The sequence below is a fragment of the Dicentrarchus labrax genome, unplaced genomic scaffold (assembly GCF_905237075.1).
Source record: "Dicentrarchus labrax unplaced genomic scaffold, dlabrax2021, whole genome shotgun sequence".
Classification (NCBI taxonomy): Eukaryota; Metazoa; Chordata; class Actinopteri; family Moronidae; genus Dicentrarchus; species Dicentrarchus labrax.
The window spans coordinates 25,246,295-25,273,662 of NW_026136723.1; the positions used below are offsets into that span (position 1 = coordinate 25,246,295).

Genomic DNA, 27,368 nt, shown 5'->3' on the forward strand with positions numbered 1-27,368 from the left:
GTGCACCACAATGTAACTGGGAATTTCTTCAGCCAGTAGCAGCTTGAAATTAAAATACTGCAACTTCTCCTTGCAGGTCTCCCAGCGGCCTGGTGCATGATGGTGTGGATAGTCTACTATACTGTGTAGTTTGACTGGATATATGATCATGTGGTCTTATACAGATCAGAAGAAAAGTATCAAGTCCTCACATCAAAAGTTCACAAGCTGTGTGTCATGTACAGACACTTCACTTCCCTGAGAGGTGGAAAATCTGAGCTTATAAATAGGGTTGAGTGATGGCTTCACAGGCATGACTTAGAGAGGAGGAGAGTACAGAGATTGATACTGCCCCTGTTCATGTGTGGTAAGAGGGTGGTATGGAGGCTTTAAGGGTTGGCAGAAATATTTGCTGATTTAACAATCACAGATATCAATATTGTAATTTAAAAACATTACATTACTGTGTCACTCTGGCATTAGTAACGAAATATAAATTTATATATATAATAATGTAATAAGGTGACATCAATAAATTCATATAATTTAACACTACCTATCCAGCAATGTCATTGTTCCCAAATCAATATGTGGAATGTGGTCTTTTTGTATTGTCGTTGATTCCACCCCTAATACCCCCTTAATTGGGCCCCAGCCACTCACACACAGTGTATTAGGCTGCTTTTAAATGTTGGCAGTCTGTCTGTTGTATTTCCTTTTTCCTCACTGTTTTTACTATATATAACATATATGTAATGAAAGTGTCCAGATCAGAGCGTTTCTGAAATCATTTTAAAATCAACAGGTGATGTGAATGTCTCTCTTTCTGCATGTGTTAATGTGTGTGTTATTTAAAGTGCAGGTGTGTGTTGTCTCTTTGATTAGTGTAGTGTGTAAGATAACTAGCTGCATTCAATCAGTGCTGCTAAAATTGTGTAAAAGTACAAGTTGGGAGCAGAGGAAAAACCTTGTGTTCCCTCACAAACTCAATCTCAACAACAACTGAGAAGAACTCAACTGTAAGGAGGATTTGCATTTTGCAAGCTGTTTGTTTTGGTTTTCCCTCTGTGCTGTTCGCTCGTTGCATTGGTTGGACTTCTAAAGTTATTAGGATTGTAACGTTTGTAGTAGGCCTACTAGAGGAGAAGACACAGTTGGGAGGTAGATTGCCTTTTTCTTTAAAGGGGGTTGGAAGGGTTAACACCATGGCCTTTCATCAACGAGGTATACACATTTTCTCCAATTCTACCAAGATTTGGTGTTAATATAATAAAATGAGGTTATTTATAATGCAGTGAGGGTCAGGTTATTTCCCACAGACACTCTGGGAGGCTCACAGAAAAAATATGTGTAGCTCTGGGGAGGGCCATGATATACAGAAAAAAATACCATACCTCAGCCACCCCCTCTGATAAATCATGAACAGTCTTTTAGTTTGGACAACAAAGACCACGTTTTCCTAAATTTCTGTATAGTTTTAATATTTAACTAGATTGAACTAGATTGTAGGCTGTTAACAAACATACACCAATCAGCCACAACATTATGACCATTTGGGCACCCTGGTGGTCAGAATGCAGATTACATAACAGTACAGCTACAGTAGCTTGTCTGTTGGACATGCATCAATGAGGCTTGGCTCATGACCCTGTCTCCCGTTCTTTTCTTTCCCTGGAGCACAAATCCTCACTCTGTCCATTTTTCCTCCTTCTAACACATCAGCTTTGAGGACAAAATGTTCACTTGCTGCCTGATATATCCAACCCACTGCTGTTATGGCTGATTGCTGTATCTTCTGTGGTTGATGATAATAACTTTTTTATATATCCAAATGTGGTCTGCAAACTACAGGAAGCCTGAAGATGAACTAGTCGGATGTAAACATTTCTGTGACTTCCTGTATATTCTTTGAGTCTGTTCTACTTGACTGCAGGTTGTCACCGCCTCCTGCTGCTGTCGCCTGATCTCGTCCTCTTTCCAGGCGAGTTCCAGTTCATAGGCTCGTCACATTTAAACACTATAACATAAAGGAGATCACTCTTCGATTTATTGGACTGTTGTCCAAAGAACAATAAGACCCTGCTGCATCCACACAAACTGCAGAGTGTCTGATCTGTAGCTGACAGTGACCTCTGACCTCCCAGAGAATAACACATTTCTGCACATTACATCACATTAACCTACAAAACATTGAACAAGATCTGAGCAGCAGAAGATTTAATTCTCCTTTCATATGTGAACAACGTTGAAACACAAAATAAAGCCCTGCCTACATGGAGTTAGATTTATGTCTTTATTACATGCGAGAAAATAAATGATCTGAAAGAAAAAGTTATCACACTGAGAGCAAAAAATAATAATATTTGAGACTTAAAAAGTCTCGCTAATTAAGGTAGAAACTAGCTCCCTACTCACTAAATAAGGAGTGAAACTATCTAAATCAACATATTCATTTGGCATTTGATTTAAAAATAGTCTAAACCAGGTGAGTTTGCAAGTTTACCTAGCATGATGACTAATTAGCTTTACTAGCGATTAGCATGCTAATAATATAATACACATTCATGAATATTTAATGTTTAATCTTCAGTGATGTTAGCTGAGCTGAACTCCACATTACTAACCAGTTAAACATCCTTTAATAGCTCTGATCTGTTACTCTCTAACCTGTTAGGGCTACACAGTCGTTTTGATGAGGTGTGTGTGACATCATCTTACCCAAACATTGAGTCTCCGCTCAGCACATCTTCGCCGGTGCATCAACAATGGTGTAATGATTCAGTTCGACTCCCAAGACGATTCTTACCCGACTGGCCAATAGGAACGTGGCCCCGCCCATAACATTATTTTCACGGCGAGAGCAAAATCCTGACACGAGAGCAAGAAATTGCATCGAGAGCAATCGAGACTTATGGTGCTTTCCATTCGTCTCGTGAACTCGGAGCCCGAGTTGTTCTGCCGCGAGAACGTGACGTCATTGCCTGGCTTGTACCACTTATAGCTCCAGTTTGTCTTTGGGCATTATGAGTCGGAAAGAAGTGCAGCAGCTGTGTTGTTATTGTTTGTAGCTCTTCTAAACAAGCTCAATGTGAAATAATAATAATGTTTTTCTACAGAAACAAACATTTCAAGTAATTCTGTTATTGCAAGTCTTACATTTCAATAATATTTTGCCATTTTCGCCTATTTCAATTTCAACAAGTGCTGTGGCGTTTGTCTCGAGCCACCAGGGGCCACCAGGAGCCACCTGGAGCCACCAGGGGCCTCCAGGGACCTCCAGGGGCCACCAGGGGCCACCAGGAGCCACCAGGGGCCTCCAGGGGCAGGTTAGCGTTATTGTTAGCTACATTAGCCTATTTAGCAAACAAAACTTTACATTGCACACACAACAACACCGTGCAATGTATAAATTGGTGACCGGACTAAAGCAGCAATGTAAACAGTGTGTAAGAGGATTTAAAATCGACATTAAAACGACCAACGTAGGACAAATACAAAGAAAACACATCTCAATATGGGCGCAGCCATCTTTGTTTTGCGGGTCGTACGAGCCCCCCCGTTGAGCTCGGTGAACTCTGAGGAGCCCCGAGTGGGACGGCTGACATTACGACCAAAAGGAGGCGTGTCTCGGTGAAATGTCGCGAGATAGCTGCGAGATTTACACTTTCCAACTCGGGTTCCGAGTTCACGAGACAAATGGATGGCAGCAGGTTTTGAGAGAAACAAGTTTTTTTAGAGAAAATGTTTTCACACTGATAGCAAAATATATATTTGAGAGTTAAAAAAGTATTTTGAGAGAGATTTTTTTCTCAGAAATAATTTTAAAAATTTAAAATTTATATTTTTTATGTTCTTTGAGAAAATACTTTCTCTCAAAACTTTTTTTAGTCTCAAATATAATTATTTTTTGCTATCAGTGTGATAACTTTTTCTCTCAGATCATTTATTTTCTCGCATGTAATAAAGACACAAATCTAACTCCATACATGTCCCCCCCCCTCCTCTCACACACACTAAAATAAGATCATTTTACTTTCACTTTCGTTGATAACCTCAGTGGCTCAGTTTTACCTAGTTACAAGCGAGCTAAATTCCCATTGGCTCAGATGGAGGGTTGATCGTCCCTTCGTGTCTTGTCCTCATTTTACCCGTGAAACTCCAACTGTAAACAGTGTGTGAGTTTCTCTGGATAAAGAAATATATCAGTCAGTTCATCAACTTCTAGGATGTGACAGTTCCCAATGAAGACCTTGATGTTTGTGGTCCTGTTGTTAATATATCTACATGGCGCTGCGGGAGGTGAGTTTACATTATTTAAAGTCAGTCGACTGTAAAAGGAAAAAAAAAAAGCGTTGTGGTTCTTTTGATTGTCTTCGACGTTTAGTTTCAGGGTTTCATTATAGAAATGTTGAAAAGTAACAAAGCCAGTATCTTAAAATTCACGTTAGTAAATTCTGTTTGTTCCACTCATGTAGACTTACTGCAGACTGTACCTGTAAGTTACTGTGTGGTCTGATGTCGCGTTAAAGCGGAAGTAAACTCCATTAGTCTCTCCTTCGGTTAGGCCTACTGTAGGACTTATGTTTATGGACGGGTTTATTAAAAAACACATATATATATATGTTTATAACATGTTCCTGAGGTGATAATACATTGTACTCGTATATTTAGCCCATATTATTTTACAGATACATGTTGTTTATCTGATGTCCTCTATAGAAACAGGCCTAATCCATCTCCTGGCTTTGCTCGTGGATGTCGGTCTACTACTAAATGAGTATTATGTGTTAAATATAGAAAATATATAGATTTATATAAAGTTCCTTAATGAGAAACGTGATCTCTGTCCAAACAGTTTCTGTCCATTGACTGTATTTGTTGTGAACTGTAGGATATTTTACTTAGGAGGAAAAGAAGCATGTGTACTTCCTTAAGTTATTTTTGTTGCTTTACATTTACATTTTATATTATATCAGACTTTAGTTATTGTTGTTCAAATATAAGACCTAACCATCAGTTTAGTTACAGCAGATTTCAGTCTTGTGATTTAAATTTTTCTTGCTGTATGATCAAGTACATAAGTATTACAGATCGTTCCTTTAAGGAAGTAATACAGTATCACAGGCCAGACTCATCGGTAGAAATTAATTCCTGATAGTAAAGTTTTATTGTAACCTATCTTAAGTGGGTTTTTTAAATTTCATCATTGTATATCATCTATTAGATGTTTGTTTTTATTGTCCCTTATAGTGTATTCTATGGGTTGTTATTGTCAAAGTTAAAAAAACAAAATCTCTTTTTGTCTTCAGGGAATTGATGAATTTATAATACTGAAAAGATTTATTTGAAAAATGTAATTTCAAGAGCCTGAAATCCTTTTAAATTAACTCTTTTACAGTGATTCACTCTCTGAAGTATTTCTACACTGCGTCTTCTGGAGTCCCAAACTTCCCAGAGTTTGTGTCTGTTGGGTTGGTTGATGAAGTTCAGATTTATCACTATGACAGTAACACCAGGAGAGCAGAACCCAAACAGGACTGGATGATCAGAGTCACAGCAGAGGATCCTCAGTACTTGGAGAGGGAGACTGAAGCCTGTAAGCGTCACCAACAGCGCCACAAAGTCAGCATTGAAGCTTTAAAGCAGCGCTTCAACCAAACTGGAGGTTTGTTTAGTTTCACTTACTCAAGAAAGTGTTTTCATCCTGTTTGTTGTCAATACGTTGCAAACAAATGTACACTACTGTTCAAAGTTTGGAGTCACCTCCCATGAAACCTTGATTTTGGTACAGTCAGAGGGCTGAGAAGACTACTCTATATTTTTATCTTTTTAGTCTTAAATGCTTTTAGTTTGTATCTCTCTTTACATGTATATATTATTTTGTATGAAGGGTTTACAAAAGTAATATACATGTAGAACAAAATGCTGTACAATGGTTCAAGCAGACTGACAACGGAAAGTGCAGAAAGAGACAAAGATATAAATAGATAACACCGATCAGCTGTAACATTATGACCACCTGCATAATATCGTACCTCCAAGTCCTGTAAGTTGTAAGGTCGGGTCTCCATGGATCGGACTTGTTTGTCCAGCACATCCCACAGATGCTCGATTGGATTGAGATCTACGGAATCTGGAGGCCAAGTCAAAAGCTTGAACTTGTTGTAATGCTCCTCAAAATGATTCTTGAACCATTTTGCTTTGTGGCATTATGCTCCCATCAGGAAATACTGTTTCCATGAAAGAGTGTGCATGGTCAGCAACAGTGCTTAGGTAGGTGGTGGGTGTCAAAGTAACATGCTTCCTTGGACCACTTTTGATACTGACCACTACAGACCAGGAACAACCCACAAGAGCTGCAGGTTTGGAGATGCTCTGACCCAGTCATATAGCCATCACAATTTAACCCTTCTAAAAGTCGCTCAAATCCTCACGCTGCCCATTTTTCCTGCTTCTAACTTCAACTTCAACTTGAGGACAAAATGTTCACTTGCTGCCTGATATATCCCCCCACTGACTGGAGCCATGATAACCAGATGATCAGTGTTATTCACTCCAACTGTCAGTGCTCATAATGTTACGGCTGATCGGTGTATAAGAAATCACTTGTCATTGGTAAAATATATTGGAAGCTTACACTCACTTCTGTCTTCTGTCTTGACAGATTTAGACACTGAAATAAGAATAGGTTCCTATTTCAGTGTCAAGTGCACGATAATGCCTATAACAAGCTGGATTTAAGAGGAATGTTGCTTGAGCAAAGCTATTCTTAAAACTTCAAAAAGGAAATAGAAGAAATATGATCACATAATATCAGCTGGACATACTATAGGCTGACCTAATACAGTTTAAACCTATTCAGTCTAACCACTGAAACAATATTCTCCCCTGTCATGAGAAACTGTGGGAAAACCAACTAAATGGAGGTTTTAATCATTAACTTCCTTTTGGGGCCAAAACTATTCCAAATGTAAAGAATCCATTTGGTGTCTGAAGTTGTTATCTTTGTGAAAATAGTCATTAAAGCAATTAAGAAAAACATTAATATAATAGGTGATTCCAAACTTTTGAACAATGGTGTATGTACACTCACAAATTCAGTTTCTGTCCATCCCATAATCATGTGGTTGTCTCTCCTGAGTGCCTCACTCTGTTTTCCCAGCTGATTATTGGCTGATGGTGATTTAAGTAACTGGCTTCCATTAAGCCTGTAACAGCAGTAGGTGAAGATCCTCCACTCATTTTTCTGCACATTAATAGTTGAACTGAGACACAGGTTTCAATAAACAGTCAGTGTATCTTATTTCCCAACTCTGTCAGACTGTTATTGGCAGAAATGTATTATTTTATTTTCATTAATGTTTATCTACAGGCGCCGCTTCCGTGGAGTCTGCCATGTTCTAGCCCAGAACGGACAAACCAAACACTGGCTGTAGATAGGGACTTGCGAGTTTCGTGACTTCAGTAGTTCCTCGTACACACAAAAACAATAGCAGCAAGCAGCGATGATCGGGCCCTCGCTGTCCATGTGCATCGGGGTGTGCTGCGCTTGGTTTATGTGGGGCCATTTTATCAAGACCCATATCAGATGTGACATTTTACCATTTGTGATATTTCTGCAGAGTTTCATGGATTTTTGAGCATCTTTAGCCCACCAAAAAATTTTAAAACTATAAAAAAGGAAACATTGACATTCGCATTGTTGCAGTGTTACTGCTTGGGCGCCCTAATAAGACTAAAATGGCCAGTACTAAAAAATATATATATAAAGAACTGCTCTCTATTTCAGCATGGAGCCAACCTGCAGTCTTCACACCGGTTGCCCATGAGCCTACTTATCAGTTTGTGGCTTTTACCTGGATCAATGTGTGTCTGTAGTAAATATGTGATATTAACTGCTAATAGTAGACTGTGATAGGATCTGACTCTGGTTTACCACAATCTCTGTCTCTTATCTTTCTCTCTCAGGTGTCCACGTTCTCCAGTGGATGTACGGCTGTGAGTGGGATGATCAGACTAATAAGGTTAATGGTTATGATCAGTATGGTTATGATGGAGAAGACTTCATAAAATTAGACCTGAAGACAGAGACATGGATCGCTATAAAACAACAGGCTTTCACCACCAAACATAGATGGGATCGTGACAAAGCTTGGCTGGATACGACAAAACACTACCTCACCCAGGAGTGCATTACGTGGCTGAAGAAGTATTTGGACTATGGGAGGAGCTCTCTGCTGAGAACAGGTAGAATGGCCTGACAGCTTTAGACAGTCCACTCCCAGTGGACACTGTAACAGAGATGTGACAGAGCCTAGCCACTGTGCAACAAGAACAGCCAGTGAACATCTGGTATAGTATATTATGCACTGCAGATGGAGTGATGAAGTACAGTGTGGTATGGTGCAACCATCAATCATTTAGTGAACTCTGTATCAGCAGTACAGTTAATTACAGTTTGATTGACTTAGTGAAATCTCTGTGGACAGTGTCTTCTTTACTGTCCAGCTGTCAGTAATCCAGATGAGGAAACTCGGATACAAACAGTCTGTAACGCTGCTGTGCTCTAGCTGCTCATTGATGCTCAGTGGCGTGCAACACAAGAAACGCTATGATACCAGAACAAAAAACTTAATTCATTATTTACTAATTAATCTTAGTGTTACTTGAAGTGTATGGGTCAGATGATTATTGAAAGGGAATTGATGAGGCCTTAGTTTGAGAGAGTTTAAATTATGTATGGTTAATGGGAGGATCTGTCCACTTAATGAGAACTATATATTGGTATGTTTTATTCACAGACTTTAAAGATATGCAGATTAATAGAAATAAATTGAAATAATGGTTTATAGTAAATAAAACATATAGGAAGTATAAAATATTATATCATAGAGGACAGGTATTGTCTCAGTCCTTTAGTAATTATATATAAACTTTTTCGACACATTTCTGCAGGTAATTTGTTTTAGGGAAAAAAGAGAATGTGCTGGCAGATGATACCAGCTAGAGAAGGTTTAAATTATTATTAATAAGAGCAAAAGTGGGAAAAGCTACAGGTATTGAAACTCTGCCTGATGAAGTTATACATCCCTGCCCATGTTCTGGACAGTTTGTTTAGAAGATGTTAAGAAATGGCTAAAATGTCTCCTGTTTGGCTCCGGTCCATTATATGTCCAATTCGTAAGGCCCAGAATGATCACCAAAGAGTGCGTCTTAATTACAGAGAAATAACTTTACTAAGTGCTGTTTATTAATTACACTTATTAAAGAACTCATGTTACAAATGTTTTCTGTAAAGGTAGAGCTTGCATTAACCATATTTATATTTTGTGTACAGTTGCAAGGACTATAATGTGGAAAAATAAGGGGTACGAAAGTTAATGAAAAGTAAAGTTAGTGGATTATTTGCTTGTTTCTCATTACAAAAGCTCTTGTAAAGTATATTTTGTGTTCTAAAGAGCATTGTTTTATGTTAATGATGATGTTGTCCTGGCTGAAAATAAGCATGGCATGCAGGAACTGTATGTATGAGTGATGTGAGAAATATAGATTGTCTATAAATTAAAAGTAAACTGAAATTCTACATTTTAGAAGCTCTTGATCTCGCATAAACACTTGCTAGTTTAGTAATAAAAAGTTCCCAAAGAAGTATTTGTGCTCAAATTAGAGCTCAGTAGAGTTTTCCTTTTGAGACAAGTTGGTATGCTCTTTAGTTTATTGATATAAAAGACTCACATGAAAAGAGGTTGGCAATATAACAATACAGTTTATTCCTCTCTCTCTTTCTCTCTCTCCCTCCAGACCTTCCCTCAGTGTCTCTCCTCCAGAAGACTCCCTCCTCTCCAGTCAGCTGCCACGCTACAGGTTTCTACCCTGACAGTGCCACACTCATCTGGAGGAAAGATGGAGAGGAGCTTCATGAGGACGTGGACCACGGAGAGATCCTCCCCAACCACGATGGATCCTTCCAGATGAGTGTTGACCTGAACCTTTCATCAGTCACACCTGAAGACTGGAGGAAGTACGACTGTGTGTTTCAGCTCTCTGGTGTGAAGAACGACATCGTCACCAAACTGGACAAAGCATGGTTCTGGACCGATAAAGGTAAGACTGTGAATGTGACAGTGATGAAGGTGAGAAACACTTTTTTTAGTATAACAGTCCTGCAGTGATGCATCAGAGAACTGCAAAAGACAGTGATTTGTTGGGGGTGTGGCCTCGAAACAGACCACAGTGATTGACAGACTGTTAGTCAGAGCTAGTGAGCAGCTGCTGTCATACTCTCCGTGTCCACGCAAAAAACACAGATACTTAAGGAGATTTAACAGACACTTGAGGCACTTTGACTGTCATTTGTAAGATTGTCTGCATGGTACCTGTATTGTAGCTTAGCTAACGGCTGTGTTGTAGTTGACCTGCGTGTCTGTGGGATCAAGGTAAACACTGCAGTCCGGTAGTGTTCCTACAGTTGTCTAAAGCACAAGTCTGAATCACTGCACTAGACTATCAAAATACTAAGTAAATTAGTTGTCCCATTTAGAGTAAAATAAACAATAAAGCAGGGTATGCTTTAGGGGGTTCTCGGGTTCTCAGTTATATCCAGTCAAGATTAAAGTGTAGCAATGCATATCCCAGCTCCACCTTCTTGTCCAGATATGGTCACTTCTGGCTCCCAAAAAACCTGGATGACAATGGCCATAATTTAAAACTCAAGATTCAGAATGGTATTCTACAAACCAAAAGATAATGTCACAGTCCACTATTTATTATACAGTATATGTGGTAATAGTGGAATCATTTAATTACTGGATGAGTTTATCTATCAGTACATTTTTAAGTACGTTTATTAGCCAAGTACTCTGACAGTCAAAAATAATTTCAATATGATTGTCAGAAGCTATTAATACAGTAATTATGTACAGACAAATAGAGAATAAAATTCTCTTAAATTAACAACAACAGAAACAAACAGTGTCTGTGTACAGGATTGTGGTCTGGTTGGTAAATGCTTCATCTGTTCAGGTTTTGACTATTTTTGTTGTTTTCTGTTCAACAGAGAAACCTGATAACACGACTGTCATCATCATTGCTGCAGTGGTTGTTCTCGCTCTCGTCCTCATCGCTGTGGTTGGAGTCGTCATCTATAAAAAGAAAAATGGTGAGAGACCAAAACAGAAACTGTGTTTATTTCTTTCAGTATTTACAACCAACCAACAGTAAACACTGTAAGACTGAGAGCTACAGTGCCATGACTAAAGCATGATGATGTAGGGGAGATGTGATAGGAAAATAAATAATGTAAGATGTAAACAAAAGGTTGAATCAGTTATCATTTTAAGGGGATTATTACTGGGAAAGTCGACTATTTTTAACTGTAACAAAAATCCTTTTGTCTTTTCTTTCTATTTCAGCCACACGCCCTCCATCTCGTAAGTACAGCTTGTTATTCTATTATCTCTGACCTTACACGAACTCTGTAGAATAACATATATATATATATATACAGTGTAACAGTGTCAGTTCAGAGCAGAATGTGGGATAACAATGTGTTTCTGACCTTACAGCTATAAGCAACCCTGAGGTCATGGAGCTGAACCCAAACGCCTAAACAACAAAAACACCACCCTGAACACAGTAAGTTACATCTTATCAGACATGAACTATTCACACCTGTTGTTAAACAAAGTTGCCTTAACTTAAAGTGCAAAATACATTTATTCACTGTAAAACTTCGGTGACACTTTGTGAAGAAGTTCTTTGACTTTTAGTTGATCTTCCACAACAAAGGTGAAAAATTTTTGTGAAGATTAAGATTATTAAGAGAAAGGCACAGATGCTTTTAGAAACCTTTTCATTAACAGGTCAGATTATCTGGCCATCAACACCAAGAAGACCAAAGAGATCATTGTGGACTTCAGAAAAACCAGTGGCGGCACACACACCCCCATCCGTATCAAGGGAACTGACGTTGAGTGTGTCTCCAACTTCAAGTTTCTGGGTGTTCACATCTCTGAGGACTTCTCTTGGACCGTGAACACCTCAGCCCTGGTCAAGAAGGCTCACCAGCGTCTCTTCTTCATTATGAGACTCAAGAAGGCCCATCTGTCTTCTCAGATTCTGGTGAACTTCTACCGCTTCACCATCGAGAGCATTCTTACCAACTGCATCACAGTTCTCCAGTTGTGTAAATAGTTTGTGTATTTCTTATGATATAATTTAAAGATTAAAGTACTGTTTTTGTACTTTTCAATAAAGTGTCTTCTTGTGATTCCATATTCATATGGTTACACATCTGTGACTATTATAGGAATATATATCATATTTACTTTGTGATATTTATTACTACATGTGAGTTTCTTGTTATGGATGACACATCATTTGAAATGAAAACTTGTTTTTAATGATTAAAAACAGCATCTTTTTTCCCTGGTTAAAGAAACTGACTTAGCTTTAATCAGTTTTTGATTTTAGATTTGAATTATTGCTTTTATCTAGATTTTAAAATCAACAGTAATCACTGTAAGACGCAGAGACGTAGTGCTGTGACTGTGCATGATGATGTAGTGCAGAGGTGATAGGAAAAGAAAGAGACTCAGTTATAATTTTAAGGGGATCATCACTTGGAAGAAGTTGACATAGTCTGCTATTTTTATGTGAACAACATAATTTTGTTTTATTTCAGCCAAACGTCCATCTCGTACGGACAATTTCTTTCTGTTGTGTTTTTGTAGACAGACATTAAACAGCAATGGATAATATCACTTTCATGCTGGTATGTGTGCAGAATTTAATGCATAAAAGGGAGATTAGTGAGAAGCAAGAGAACAGGTGAGGTTGCTTTCAGGAGTATAATCCAGTCTGAGAGGTCAGAAACAATGAAGTGTTGCACGAACCACTAATCACACATACAATCTTTGTTTTTATCCACCACTTAATGTAACTAATTTCTATTCTATAATATATTCACCAAATGGCTTATTTTTCCTCCTACAGTAACGTTTCTATATGTTTAAAGACAAGTGAACTTTATTTATGACCTTTCAGTCTAACATCATTGAAGTTTTACTGATCTTTTTTATTATTAAAACTATTATAATAAAATATGTTCTTAAACACCCAGAGGAATCTGGCAAAACAAGGAGGACTAGAAGCATTGAAGCCCTGGCAGGGACCCTCCTTCTTCCTGCTGTGTGTGCCACAATTTGCAAATCATCCCAGATCTCTGTGTCACACAGAGAAATGAAACCTAACAGACTCATCATGTGGTTTCCCAGAGGGCTGTTCTGTTTCTGTCCACTGGAGGAGCTCTAACACCATACAAGACTCCTGAAGAGGCAACTATTGTGTTGAGGTGCTCCCTCCATAGCTGCAGTTTATACCAGGTTCATTTTGTTGATCTACCTCAGTCATACCCTGAAATAGAGCAGCAGGTTTTGACCGAGAGACAGAAAAAAGGAGATAATCAAGTTGCATTCTGGGCAGATTAAGTTGTTGCCTGTTCCAGGAAGTGTGTTGTTACAGATTAATATCCCAAAATGAAAACATATGTCTTCTTTTATTCTTCTGTCTTAAATGTACATGTCTGTGTGCAAGGACGCAAATATCTACACCCAGTTCACCCTGCAGTGAATGCTGGTCAGAGCGAGAGAGACGTGTTGTAAGAGTGATGGGTGTGGCTCAATATGTGTTTGCAGTAGATGTCACAGCCTACAGTGTGCATGTTAGTGGATCTTAACAAAACCACACAGCGCTGTGTCTGGCAGAGTTTTGATATTATTTTTTGGTGCAAAAAAAAGAGGATCCTTTCTTATTCTTATTACGCTTTGCCTCTTAGTGCCTCTACGTCTAGGAGGCAGGAGGTCTATAGGCAAAATTAAAATAGTCCTAACTCACTGAATTTATTTATTAATGCAGTAATATCTAACATGACAATCGTTTTTGTCAACAGTGATGTTCCAGCAAACTATGATAAAAAATATGTTCTGCTCAATGTTACACACTGGACCTCGAACAATAACTATACTACAATTTTAAATAACATCAAAACTTGGGGAAAAAGACGCCAAAACCAATATCTTTTAACACCAAGAAAGTATTAAAGTATTACCTCAAATTAATTTTCCTTTGCATACACAGATTGGGTACATTATACTGACTTCATTTGTAACAGCCAAAGACCAAAGATTAAATGTAAATACAACTCTCTAGAGAGAGAAATGAGCTGGAGGACGTGGGGGTCCCAGAGTGCCCTCATGTTTGAAAAAAATGTATGCCCGTATGCAGGGGCGCCGCCAGGAATTTTGGGCCCCATGACAAAAAAATCAAATTGGGCCCCCTCTGCGCAGCTGTTGTCACCACATCTCTGTCCCATCAAAACCTTTACATAACTCTAATTAAAGGCTTGCAACTGTCTTGCTTCTTGTAGTTCAATACTAGTACTAGCACAATATGTACTGCTGGTGATTTGTACATGCATGCAAGTCTGCATACAGTATGCAGTTCAATATTTGATGCAAGATTAAAAGCAACTATAAAACATGTGCTAAAGGCCATCTTTTACAGTCTCAATGTATTTTTAGTGTAAAATTTTTAAATGGAAAATTCTCTTAACGAAATTAATTATTATTAATTATTATTAATGAAAGATTTAAAAAAAGAAAAACAAACAAACTTAAATATATATTAACTTTTCAATCAAAGAAATAAATTAACATCATCCTCTCAAAACAATGAAAACAGCAGATTCTTGAACTTAGCTGCTCATATATGCCAACAAGAAAATAAAGTTGACATGTAAAATGGAATTTCCACACCAGGGTTATTATAGTGCTACAAAACAGACCAAGTGATCACTAAATCAAAAGGTTTTGAGGTTTGGAATATGGTTTTAACAAACTAACAGTAGTGACATCAAATTAAAAGGTATAAATAAGAACAAAGGACTCCTGGAAACCCAAACTTTTCTCTCAAATAACAGCTGAACACGTTTTTGGCAGTCCAGCCATACATCTTGTTCTCAGTTTGTTTAGACTGTGGGCATTATGTCTGTAGTAATATCCAATCTCCTTTGCCTTGCCATTTGACAGCTATCACTGGCCCTCGCTCAGCCTGAGTCACCAAGAGCCCAGCACCGAGCCTTCTTGCTAGCAAAGTCACTTATAAGTCTTTGAAGTCTAGCTTTCTAGCCAACTGACTTTCAATGGACAACATGGCTGCAAAGCCTGTCCTGAGACATAGTGGTAGTAGTAGTGACATCTTCACTGGGACAGGGAGGGTACAGTGATGGGGGGACTGGGGTGCTGCTGACTCATCTGTTGTTAAGTCTGCTAAAAGGGGCAGGGACAATGATTTAATATGAATATGTTGCTAAACATTTCCCTGAACTGATTAAATGGTGATTAAATGTAGGCTGACACTAGTCTGTAGCTGGCTATCTTATTTCACTATGGACATTAAGCCAACAGGTTAATACCACTCACAGACTATAGGCTCCTTTCTTGGTGAAACACTGGGTTACAGATTGACATCCTTTCCTTTGTCTTTCCTCTCTCTCTTTTCTCTCTTTACTATTTTGAAACCCAGATTTTGATTTACTAGTTAACATTGTGATCACTGTAGTTCTGGCTCATCTACTGACTGCAATAAACACCATCACTGATAAGTGCTCTAAGGCAGGACCAAACCATTTCATGCAGATACAGGGGGGTGGTCGGTGAATGTGGATGTTTACTTTTTGGTCAATGGGGATATTTAACTTTTACTGCCAATAACAGGTAAAAACAAAGAGATCATTAATTGTGTTATTATATTTGAAATATATATACTGAATGATGATGGTTTAATAATTTTATATTAGTTTTTACCTATTTTTTGGGGGCCCTGTCAGTCATGGGCCCTTGGAACTTTCCCCCCTATATGGCGCCCCTGCCCCTGTGGTAGATAAAACTTGATAAAGTGCTCTAGGGTGAAAAGCTGTTTCACCAAATGCATCACAACTTCTCCACGTTTGATGAGATTACACAATCTAATTTATGTCCCCCTCAAACAAGATAAAAATGTGTTTTGGTCCTGTTGGAAATGTTCTAATATCCTGGAAACTTATGACTAACCACGATCACTTTAAAACAAAGTGGCATCATACTCCAGTAGGTTACAATTAGTAAAGGCTTGGTGGTCGGACTAGTTACTCTAGAGCTCTCTGTTGCATGGTCTCATGGTGCAGAGGGAAAGACTATACAGAAGAAGAAGGGGGATTTATGATGAGGTATATATGGATATGCATGTTTGTATATTGCTTGCAGGTATTGTTATGGACATTCATAAGAGTACAAGAGTACCTAGCTGCAGACAAAGTGGTGTATCTCTGAAAGAGCATTTGCAAATGTGTGCATGTGTACCTCTGTTCTCTTAGTTTCACATGCAGCTAGTTGGTAGATGTGCACCACAATGTAACTGGGAAAGCATTTCTTCAGCCAGTAGCAGCTTGAAATTAAAATACTGCAACTTCTCTGGGCGCCCAGTTAGCTCAGTGGGTAGAGCTGGCATCCCATGTACCGAGACTGAGTCCTTGCTGCAGCGGCCCAGGGTTTGAATCCGACCTGCGGCCCTTTGCTGCGTGTCATCCCGTCTCTCTGTCCCCCCTTTCCTGTCTATCTTCAGCTGTCACTAGCAATAAAAGGCAATAAAAAAAAATACTCCTTGCAGGTCTCCCAGCTGCCTGGTGCAGGATGGTGTGAATAGTCCACTTTACTGTGTGGCTTGACTGGATATAGGCTGATCATGTGGTCATACTATGACCTCTGCAGACCGGGAACACCCCACAGTTTTGGAGATGCTCTGACCCAGTCGTCTAGCCATCAAAATTTGGTTCTTGTCAAAGTCACTCAAATCCTCACGCTGCCCATTTTTCCTGCTTCTAACACATCAAACTTGTTATGGCTGATTGCTGTATCTTCTGTGGTTGATGATAATAACTTTTTTATATATCCGGATGTGGTCTGCAAACTACAAGAAGCCTGAAGATGAACTAGTCGGATGTAAACATTTCTGTGACATCCTGTATATTCTTTGAGTCTCTTCTACTTGACTGCAGGTTGTCACCGCCTCCTGCTGCTGTCGCCTGATCTCGTCCTCTTTCCAGGCGAGTTCCAGTTCGTAGGCTCGTCACATTTAAACACTATAACATAAAACATACATATAACATAAGATCACTCTTCGATTTATTGGACTGTTGTCCAAAGAACAATAAGACACTGCTGCATCCACACAAACTGCAGAGTGTCTGATCTGTAGCTAACAGTGACCTCTGACCTCCCAGAGAATAACACATTTCTGCACATTACATCACATTAACCTACAAAACATTGAACAAGATCTGAGCAGCAGAAGATTTAATTCTCCTTTCATATGTGAACAACGTTGAAAGACCAGAATAAAGCCCTGTCCCCCCCATCCTCTCACACACACTAACATGAGATCATTTTACTTTCACTTTCGTTGATAACCTCAGTGGCTCAGTTTTACCTAGTTAGAAGTGACGTTCATGTCGAGCTAAATTCCCATTGGCTCAGATGGAGGTTGTTGTCCGCGTCTCTTGTCCTCATTTCACCCGCGGAGCTCCAACTGGAAACAGTGTGTGTGAGTTTCTCTGGATAAAGAAACATGTCAGTGGTTCAGTTCATTAAATCCTCAGACTGAACACAATGAAGACCCTGATGTTTGTGTTCCTGCTGGGAATAGGTCTACATGGCGCTGCGGCAGGTGAGTTCACATTATACGGGCTCAGCCTCGGTACCTGTGTCACCAACTGAGCTAACCGAGCGCCTCAAGTTATTTTAAAAGTGTTTGATGTTTAGTTTCCAGGATATAATCACAGATAAAATAAATGTTTTAAAAAGGAACAAACCCATAATGTTAAAGTTATTGTTAGTAGATCCTGTCTCATTAATCCATAATAGTTACTGTTGGAAGAAAAGCTTGAAGGCTGTTTCTCAAAATGGCTGCTAAAAAGTGTGTTTTTATTTTCCATTTCGGGTTCGAATCCGACCTGCGGCCCTTTGTTGTTGTTTGTCGTCCCCTCTCTCTCGGTCTATCTGCGGCTGTCGCTATACAATAAATACAATAAAGGCAATAAAAAGCCAAAAAAAAAATAACTTAAAAAAAACCCATCTTGTTGTTTATGACCGTTTAATTTAAATTAAAAGTGTGTTGTCGTTAATTTAGTGTGTTAATCATTATTGTCATTGTAGAAATTATGTAAATATTTTATATGCTGTTTTCACTCATTAGACATAATTAAAATATTTTCACAATCTTAAAACAAATCACTGTATTTAATCTGAATTAACAACATTATGTGCACACAGAGAAACGCACATCTAATCAATGACCTAATGAACATAAATATTATTTCTATTGTTTGACCCTTTATATATTTTCTTTAATTATATAATATTTAAAATATATTTTAATCTATTTCCCATTAAATTACACAGTCTGACTCCACAAACTGAAACACTGATCTGCTTTAATGTAGTTCGTCCAGACTGAGTTTTGTTGTTTGGGTTTAATCACATCAGACTGACAGTTATTACATTTACTGTGTGTACAATAACATTCTGTTGAGTAGAGCTCGATCAATAAATCAGCCACTGATTTATCTGCAGATATTAACTTATTGCAGATATGTTGGTGTTTGTGTGAATGTCGTCTGATAAATAACAATAAACTAAAGTACAGAAAGGCCAAACTAGGTTTGAGATAGTTTAGAAACAGTGTGATCATTACATAATTTGTCCACCAGAGGGCACTCACTAGTTTCCACCATCAGTTGGGTTTTACTCATTGACAGTATAAATAATATAAATATATTATTATACATATTATTATACTGTTTAAATCACATCAAACATGTTTTATGAATCTGTCCATGAATAAATATATTTCCTGTTAATAATCGTAACAATAGTGCAGTTTAACATAGTTATAAGATCGACATGAACTCAGACAGCAGAGGACAGTGAAGGATCCTGAAATAGACGATAATTTAATGGTTAAAATCACCTGCAGCAAATAAACTCCTTTGATATTTAAAAAACAACCCAGAATAAACTTTAAGAATCAGGACAAAAAGTGAATTAACATCAGTTCATAATGGAGAAAATTTTGTAATTTAACAAAGGATATTTAATTTAATAAAAATCAGCTTTTAATTCAGTTTATAAATTATAACTAATAGAAACTGTACAGAATAATATGAGATATAAAAATATTACTTAAGAGAACTTTATAAAATATAGAGCTGTCTGTTAATATTTATTATGGGATTGTAATAAAATACAGAATATTTTACTTTATACAAAATATTAGTTATCAAAGATATTGTCAGTTTAACTTAAATATAATTATTTAGTTTAAACAAATCAATAAATCAATATATATTAAGGTGAGTTACAGTATTTATTTTCTTGTTTGTAAAAAAACTTTATAGTCAAACATTTGAAATCCACAAACGCTCTGACAACAACATCAATAAAATGAGTAGCAATAGTCATAATTTAATAAAAATAAATAAATTAAAAATGAATATTTCAAACGTACTAATGAAGCATCCTGAAGAATAAATGACTCCACTAACTGGAAACTAAACTGAGTTTCACTTAACATTGAGATATCAGCACGAGAAAGAAAATCAGACACACGACTGCAGGAACTAAATATTTGACTCTTTTAATATTTTATTTCAGAATAAATACGACAACAAGAGTTTCTGGAGCAAAATCTTCATCTATAAATGTATTTTTGTGTTTACTGACTGCACAACAGAGATTATTAGGATGTTTTGAATGTACTGTAGTTCTTTTTGATTCTGTGTGCAGGACAATAACATTGTTCAGTGATTTATAAAACTGAAATGTTACATTAATGTTTTCTTACAGTGACTCACTCTCTGAAGTATTTCTACACTGCGTCTTCTGGAGTCCCAAACTTCCCAGAGTATGTGTCTGTTGGGTTGGTTGATGATATTCAGATAAGTCACTGTGACAGTAACACCATGAGAAACGAAGCCAAACAGGACTGGATGAGCAGAGTCACAGCAGAGGATCCTCAGTACTGGGAGAGGGAGACTCAGACCTGTCTGGGTGCCCAGCAGTCCTTCAAAGCCAACATTGAAATAGCGAAGCAGCGCTTCAACCAAACTGGAGGTTTGTTTATGTTTCACTTTCTACTGATAACATGTTGTTTATATTTTTATCTTGTATTTTAATGAGCTGATGTTACCACACACACTCACACTCACTCACACACTCACACACTCTCTCTCACACACACACACACACACACACACACACACACTCACACTCACTCACACACTCACACACACACACACACACACACACACACACACACACTCACACACTCACTCACTCACTCACACACTCACACACACACACATACACACACACACACACACAGTGTGTTTTATTGACGTACATTAAACTGTCTGATGGCTGAAACAGTCAGACTCAACAGAAACAGCTTTACTGCACTGATACAGTGTTTGTGTCCATCCCATAATAACCAGCAGAGATCATTAACACTTTATCTCCACTAGATTAGATCAGAATAACTCTACTGAACTGCCCACAGTGAGTCGCTCCATAATAACTCTACTGTAGGAACCTGTTCATCACAACAGTTTGACAGCACACAGCTGATAGAGGAACATTACTGCCTGGTTTCTTAAACTACGGAGCCGGACTGTAAATGGGACATAGGCTGCTTCTGCTGGGTCCCCATATGAGAGGAGCAGCAGTATGTTTTAATAAAGCTGCTGACAGGACAACATGGTCAATGTCTCATTCAGATCAGAGGTTTAAACAGTTTAACAGCACGACTCTACTGTACCGACCACACTGTGTCCATCCCATAATATACAGTATATATATAGTAGAACTACAGGTTAGATTAACTCTACATGAACACAGTGTGTCTGTGTCATAATGAACATATATAGTGCTGAAACCATTAATCAATTCATAGATTAGTTGATTAAAGGGAATTCATTGACAATAATTTTGATAATTGAATAATAATTGAATTATTTTATTAAACTGAAACAAACATTTTCTAGTTCCAGTTTCTAAAATAAGAGAATTTGCTGATTTTCTCTGTTTTATATCGTTACAAATTAAATAATGTTCAGTGTTGGTCGGACAAAAGTATCAATTTGAAGATTTAACTTTAGTCTCTGGGAACTTGTGATGGACATTTTTCACAATTTTATGTAATTAATTTAATCAATAACTAATTGATAATAAAAATAATGATTAAATTGAGCCGTAAATATTCAGTAGAACAACAGATTAGATTAGATGAACTCTGCTGTACTGACCACAGTGTGTTGGTCCGTCCCATCAGCAGCATCAAGACAACATCTGCAGGAGGAAACAGCTGTTGGTCGTATTGATTGATTGACTGATGGATGGACCAATCAGGACACACAGACTGCCTCCCAGTCTCCATAATGGTCCTGATGGTCTCTGCCTTATTCTGACCAGTTGTAGTAACACAGTGCTGAACAGGACTCACTGTCCTGGCTGAGCAGCTGGAGTCTGGGAACTCATCCTGGACTGAAACTGTCCTTCAGTGGAAGCTTCTAGAGCAGCTTCAGGACAGTCTGTAGTTTCTCACAGGAAGAGGATATTGTTGGACTGGTCCACTGGCTGCAGGGTCTCAGTGGGTGTTAATGTTCAGTCCAGGATCAGGTTTAATCTGTGTGTGTGTGTGTGTGTGTGTGTGTGTGTGTGTGTGTGTGTGTGTGTGTGTGTGTGTGTGTGTGTGTGTGGGAGATAAACTGTTGGTCTCAGTGGAGTCAGTGTGTCTCTGTGGTAACAAAGAGGATATGAACTGTGTTAGGATGTCACTCTGTTTCCCAGCAGTCTTTGCTTCTCTGTGTCTCTCTAAGACGTCCACACTGTCCAGATGATGATTGTCTGTGAGTGTCTTCCATCGAGCCAATAACAGCAGGAGGTGTAGATCCTCTGTGTTGGTGTCTGTGGATCAGTGTGTCTCTGTGGTAAAGATGTGATATCAACTGATGATAGAAGACTGTGCTGTGATCTCACTCTGGTTTAATACTGTTTCTGTCTGTCTCTCTCTCAGGTGTCCACATTTTCCAGAAGATGTACGGCTGTGAGTGGGATGATGAGACTGGAGAGGTTAATGGTAATGATCAGTATGGTTATGATGGAGAAGACTTCATAGTATTTGACCTGAAGACAGAGACATACATCGCTCCAAAACCACAGGCTGTCATCACCAAAAACAAGTGGGATCATGACAAAGCTTGGATTGCACAGGACAAGAACTACCTCACCCAGATTTGCATTGACTGGTTGAAGAAGTATGTGGACTATGGGAGGAGCTCTCTGCTGAGAACAGGTAGAATCACATGACCTGATGTAGTTTAATGGACACAACAATCTTCATCTTTCTCTTCAGTTTCTAACCAACAGTAACATCACAATAAATATCACCAGCATACAGAGACTCACCCTGTCTCACTTTACACACATTTCTCTTTCTCTCATTCTCTCTCACCTCTCTTTATCTTTGTTTCCCTCTGTCATTCCCTTCCTATCTTCATGTATATAATGTATGTTACTGAAACATTTAAAATAAATTACATGAAACAGGAATTATAATATTAATATACAGTAAATACTAATAAAGAACCTATAATCTCTCTCTCTCTCTCTCTCTCTCTCTCTCTCTCTCTCTCTCTCTCTCCTTTCTCTTTCTTTCTGCAGACCTTCCCTCAGTGTCTCTCCTCCAGAAGACTCCCTCCTCTCCAGTCAGCTGCCACGTTACAGGTTTCTACCCTGACAGTGCCACTCTCATCTGGAGGAAAGATGGAGAGGAGATTCATGAGGACGTGGACCACGGAGAGATCCTCCCCAACCACGATGGATCCTTCCAGATGAGTGTTGACCTGAAGCTTCCTTCATCAGTCACACCTGAAGACTGGAGGAGGTACGACTGTGTGTTTCAGCTCTATGGTGGGAAGAACGACATCGTCACCAAACTGGACAAAGCAGTGATCAGGACCAATGAAGGTAAGACATTTATTGTTGTATGTTTATGTACTTTTATGTGTGTTGGATGGGAAATTTGGTTTCCTCATATTGTTTTGTTGTCAGTTTCTTTCATCTATTTTTCATAATACTTTTTATAACTAATGAATTAACCATTGCACACAACAAGAGTATCAGCAAATCCTTAAAAAAATAGTTAAACTAACTCAGTTTTAAAGTGGTTACAGAGAAATGTGAAGAATGAAACATACAAAACACAATTTTATTACTTGTTTTGTTTAATTTTGCATTTTGAAATAAGGTGTTGTTTTTACCACATTTGTAATTTATTTCACTTTTTAACTATTTATAGTATGTAAGTTAAGCTTTTTCAGACCATGTGTAACCTTTTTAACATTTAACCACAGTTCACAGATTATAAACACTGTATTGATTTAAACTACTGATCAGTTTTAGAAGATGAGTGGATGATTTAATTACTGAATAAATGTATATATCTATCAGTAAATCAGTCAGAATAAAGTTTATTGGCCAAATATGGTGACAGTCAAAATGAATTTAAATATGATTGTCAGAAGTTGTTATTGTGCTAAAAACCAACATTATGGGACAGAAACCAACATACAGATAAACAAGCATTGATACAGTAATTAAATCCAGACAAGTAACAGCAGCACAAACTAACATTTGGTGTCTGACTCTGGTTCCTCAAATCTGCTTCATCTGTTCAGGTTTTTACTATTTTGGTTGTTTTCTGCTCAACAGAGAAACCTGATAACACGACTGTCATCATCATTGCTGCAGTGGTTGTTCTCGCTCTCGTCCTCATCGCTGTGATTGGAGCCGTCATCTATAAAAAGAAAAATGGTGAGAGACTAAAACAGAAACTGTGTCTATTTTTTCAATATTTTAATTTTAACTTTGAATTGTTGCTTTTATCCAGATTGCAGAAGTGAAACAGTTTTAACAGTGGAAAGAATTAAAATAAATAATTTTGTCTTTTCTTTCTATTTCAGAGAAACGCCCTCCATCTCGTAAGTACAACTTGTTATTGTATTATCTCTGACTTAACATGAACTCTGTAGAATAAAAAAGGGTTTTTCTGGAAGAACTTTTTTTTCACTATTATCTGTTACAAATATATATATATATATATAGTATAAAAGCATCAGTTCAGAGCAGAATGTGGGATAACAATGTGTTTCTGACCTTACAGCTATAAGCAACCCTGAGGTCATGGAGCAACTGAACCCAAATGCTTAAACAACAAAACCACCACCCTGAACACAGTAAGTTATATCTTATCAGACATGAACTATTCACACCTGTTAAACAAAGCTGCTTTAACTTAAAGTGCAAAATACATTTATTCACTGTAAAACTTCTGTGACACTTTGTAAAGAAAATATTTGATTTTCAGTTGATTTTCCACAACAAAAAAATAAAGTTAAAATTATTAAGAAAAAGTAACGGATACTTACAGAAATCTTCAAATCAGCAGGTCAAAGTGTAAATATTAACCTTCAGAAAAAACAGTGACAAACGTTTATTAAAGTTACATTAAACACTGCACAGACGGTAAATAATTATCTAATGTCTGAATGATTCTGTAAATTTGTTGGTTTGTGGAAATGATCTCCGCAAACATTTAGGAAATTATTTTGTTTTCTATTTTATGTAATGTTTTTTTTTTTCTTTAGGTTTATGGACACATTTTGCACTCGAACGAGGAGCGGTTCCTCCACATTCTCCTCCGTAAACTGGGAATTCATTGGTTGTTCATCATCATACAATAAACTGATCAGGGTTGGAAATCTAGTAGTAGATGCTTATTAATTGGAATACAAAGAACACAAATTTGATAAATGAGTTTACAAACATTTGACAAACATTACCAAACATAAATGGTGACATTAAATGATCAAATGTTAGTAAGTCAAATGAGGTTCATTCATATTTTGTTAAAAGTAAAACACAATATTTAAAAAAAAATGAAAGCATCACAGCACTTTCTATACGTAGATTTGTGTGTTCATCTTAAACAAATCCACCGTAGTTACAGTTTTATACTTCTGGTGTTGGTGTTTTCTGGTAAAATCAATATCGATAATAGAAATGTAAATACACACACACACACACACACAAACACACAGGCACACACACATCCATGTACATGCATTCCCATTTTCAAATATATACTGATTCTGGTGATTTGATACCTTGAGATAACAGAGATTTTTTAAACCAGTAGAGAGTTTATATATTAAGAAAATAATTATTTTGTTCTCTGGCTGTAACAGATCATTGAAAGCAAAACTGCAAATCAATCAGCAACATCCAAAATTATGCTTCCTATATCAGACACTCTGTATTGCCTGTAGGTGTTAATGTAAGAATAAAATGGTGATAAACTTTACTTCACCTCTCTCCCACTGTGCACTGGCTCGACTCCAGTCCTCTGTGACTCTCAGCTGGATCAGTGGGACAGGAAATAGATGGAGGGAGTTTTGTTTCACTGGTTTGAATTATCTGGATTTGTAAATAATTCATTGGACACATATTTCCATCTGGTTACTGCTACATGGTTTAATTTACAGAAACTGTTCAACATCTTGAAATACATGCAAATACTGCATAAACACTGATAGGTTGTATCATTGTTGCCCATCCCCATACACACACACACACACACACACACACACACACACACACACACACACACAAACAATATAAGAATCAGGACAGAACTTAGTTTCCAGTTGTGTAAATAGTTATATTTCTTTAAAAGTGATCAAATTTAAAGATTTTGTTTTGATTCCAATCAGGCCAAAGTATATAATTTATGTTTTTGAGATTTTTCTGAATTAAACAAGAGTGTGTTATTGTTATTGTTTTTGTTTTCATAATATCTGTTTTAATTAGTTTGGAAACTACTATATTTAAATTTTAGCTGAAAGGGTTGTGGGATGTTTTAAGCTTCTCAGCACTGATAGAAATCTTTTTGAAAATACTTGCTAATATTTAGGGACAAGGGACATTTTCTATTATAGAAAATACTCAAAATTACTTTTTGTGTTGAATTGAGTGGATTAATCTCAGATTAAATTGTTCAACTGTTTTGTTACCTTTGTACTTTTGATTTCAATAAAGTCCTATAAAGTGCCTTTTTTGTTTCTGCATATATTCATACACATTTGTGACTGTAGCTACAGTTATATGAATATGACTGATTTTTGCCAGTTCCTGGATCTGGAAAAGTCTGGAATATCCTATGTGTTTGTGGTCAGATTTTACAAGACACCCAGCAATAAGAAAAACAAATTCTGTAGTAATCAGATGGTGTTTTTTCCACAGTTAATTATAGAAATATAATTACACATACATATATGTGTGTACGTCTGTGTGTGTTTAAGCTGATGACATCTCAAAAACATTAATTACATTTTCTTAAAGGACCAGTGTGTAAGATTAAGTGGCATCTAGCAGAGTAGTTACAGATTGCTGCTCACTCCCTTCCACCTCCATTTTCACCACATAACAGACCTCATACAAGAATCACTGTTTGTTTCTTATGTGGCATACACAAATTTTCTCATATTTAGAATTTTCTCTTATAGATACAAATGAAGTTCACCAATGGTTCAGACCTGTTGTACGAGTCACATACACACAGTCTGCCTTTCTGCACAGGGGGGAAAAACTCTAATTTGACCTGAAATCATTATTCTGAATGAATCTGGAATTTCAATGTGATTCAAAAATTAACTTAAATAAAATATAGAAACTTAATGCAAAATAACAGTTTGTTCATCATCTTACTTTGACGATATACTATTTGCTTTTTGTTTTTATCATGTGTTTTCACATTTTACAGGACAGCAACTTATACAGTTCAAAAATGATCTTATTCCAACAGCTTCCAAATGTTTTTTATTCAGGACGCTGAGCAGTTGAATCCACTGTTGCATCCAACAGGAAAACCTAATTTACTGTAGGATCTAATATTCTGTTGTTTAAAATATCTCTGTGACATATAACCACCTCTTATAGTCATAGCACTGCCCTGATGATACTGTAGGTCATTAACAACTGTATAATATGTAATATTTTCTAACTGTATCTAATACCACTTACATTTCTACTTGTCTGCTGATTTTCATCAGGACTTGAAGCTCTGTGGTGAGATGAGATTGAAGTTAATATGTTTAGCAATTTTAGAGCTTTAGATTTTGCCAATGATGAAAAATGTATGAACCTGAACCTCCTTATGAAGATTTAAAATACCAATATAAA

General features: G+C 37.3%; 1 protein-coding gene, 1 long non-coding RNA gene and 1 pseudogene across 6 annotated transcripts in view; all 3 read left to right on the forward strand.

Annotated features, from left to right (window-relative positions):
• The first annotated feature begins 954 nt into the window (after positions 1 to 954).
• Positions 955 to 2,257, forward strand: LOC127357676 (uncharacterized). The gene is made up of 2 exons (XR_007882299.1): positions 955 to 998; positions 1,913 to 2,257. It is a non-coding gene; the product is annotated as an uncharacterized LOC127357676 (long non-coding RNA).
• Positions 2,258 to 4,205: 1,948 nt separating this feature from the next.
• On the forward strand, positions 4,206 to 26,239 carry LOC127357668 (H-2 class I histocompatibility antigen, Q9 alpha chain-like; annotated as a pseudogene). The gene is made up of 8 exons (XR_007882295.1): positions 4,206 to 4,278; positions 5,378 to 5,644; positions 7,948 to 8,226; positions 9,781 to 10,083; positions 11,036 to 11,137; positions 11,391 to 11,408; positions 11,544 to 11,613; positions 24,776 to 26,239. The product of XR_007882295.1 is annotated as an H-2 class I histocompatibility antigen, Q9 alpha chain-like (transcript).
• Positions 17,560 to 27,368, forward strand: part of LOC127357665 (H-2 class I histocompatibility antigen, Q9 alpha chain) — an 81,667-nt gene continuing 71,858 nt past the window's right edge. Inside the window, exons 1-4 of one of the 4 annotated variants that reach the window (XM_051390014.1) lie at positions 17,569 to 17,739; positions 19,917 to 20,183; positions 22,144 to 22,422; positions 22,791 to 23,096. In XM_051390014.1, coding sequence (XP_051245974.1) covers positions 17,682 to 17,739; positions 19,917 to 20,183; positions 22,144 to 22,422; positions 22,791 to 23,096 — 910 coding nt within the window. In that variant the 5' untranslated portion in view covers positions 17,569 to 17,681. Of the gene's footprint in view, positions 17,740 to 19,916; positions 20,184 to 22,143; positions 22,423 to 22,790; positions 23,097 to 27,368 lie in introns of all 4 variants that reach the window. The other 3 variants (XM_051390011.1, XM_051390007.1, XM_051390009.1) reach the window with 3 other exon arrangements.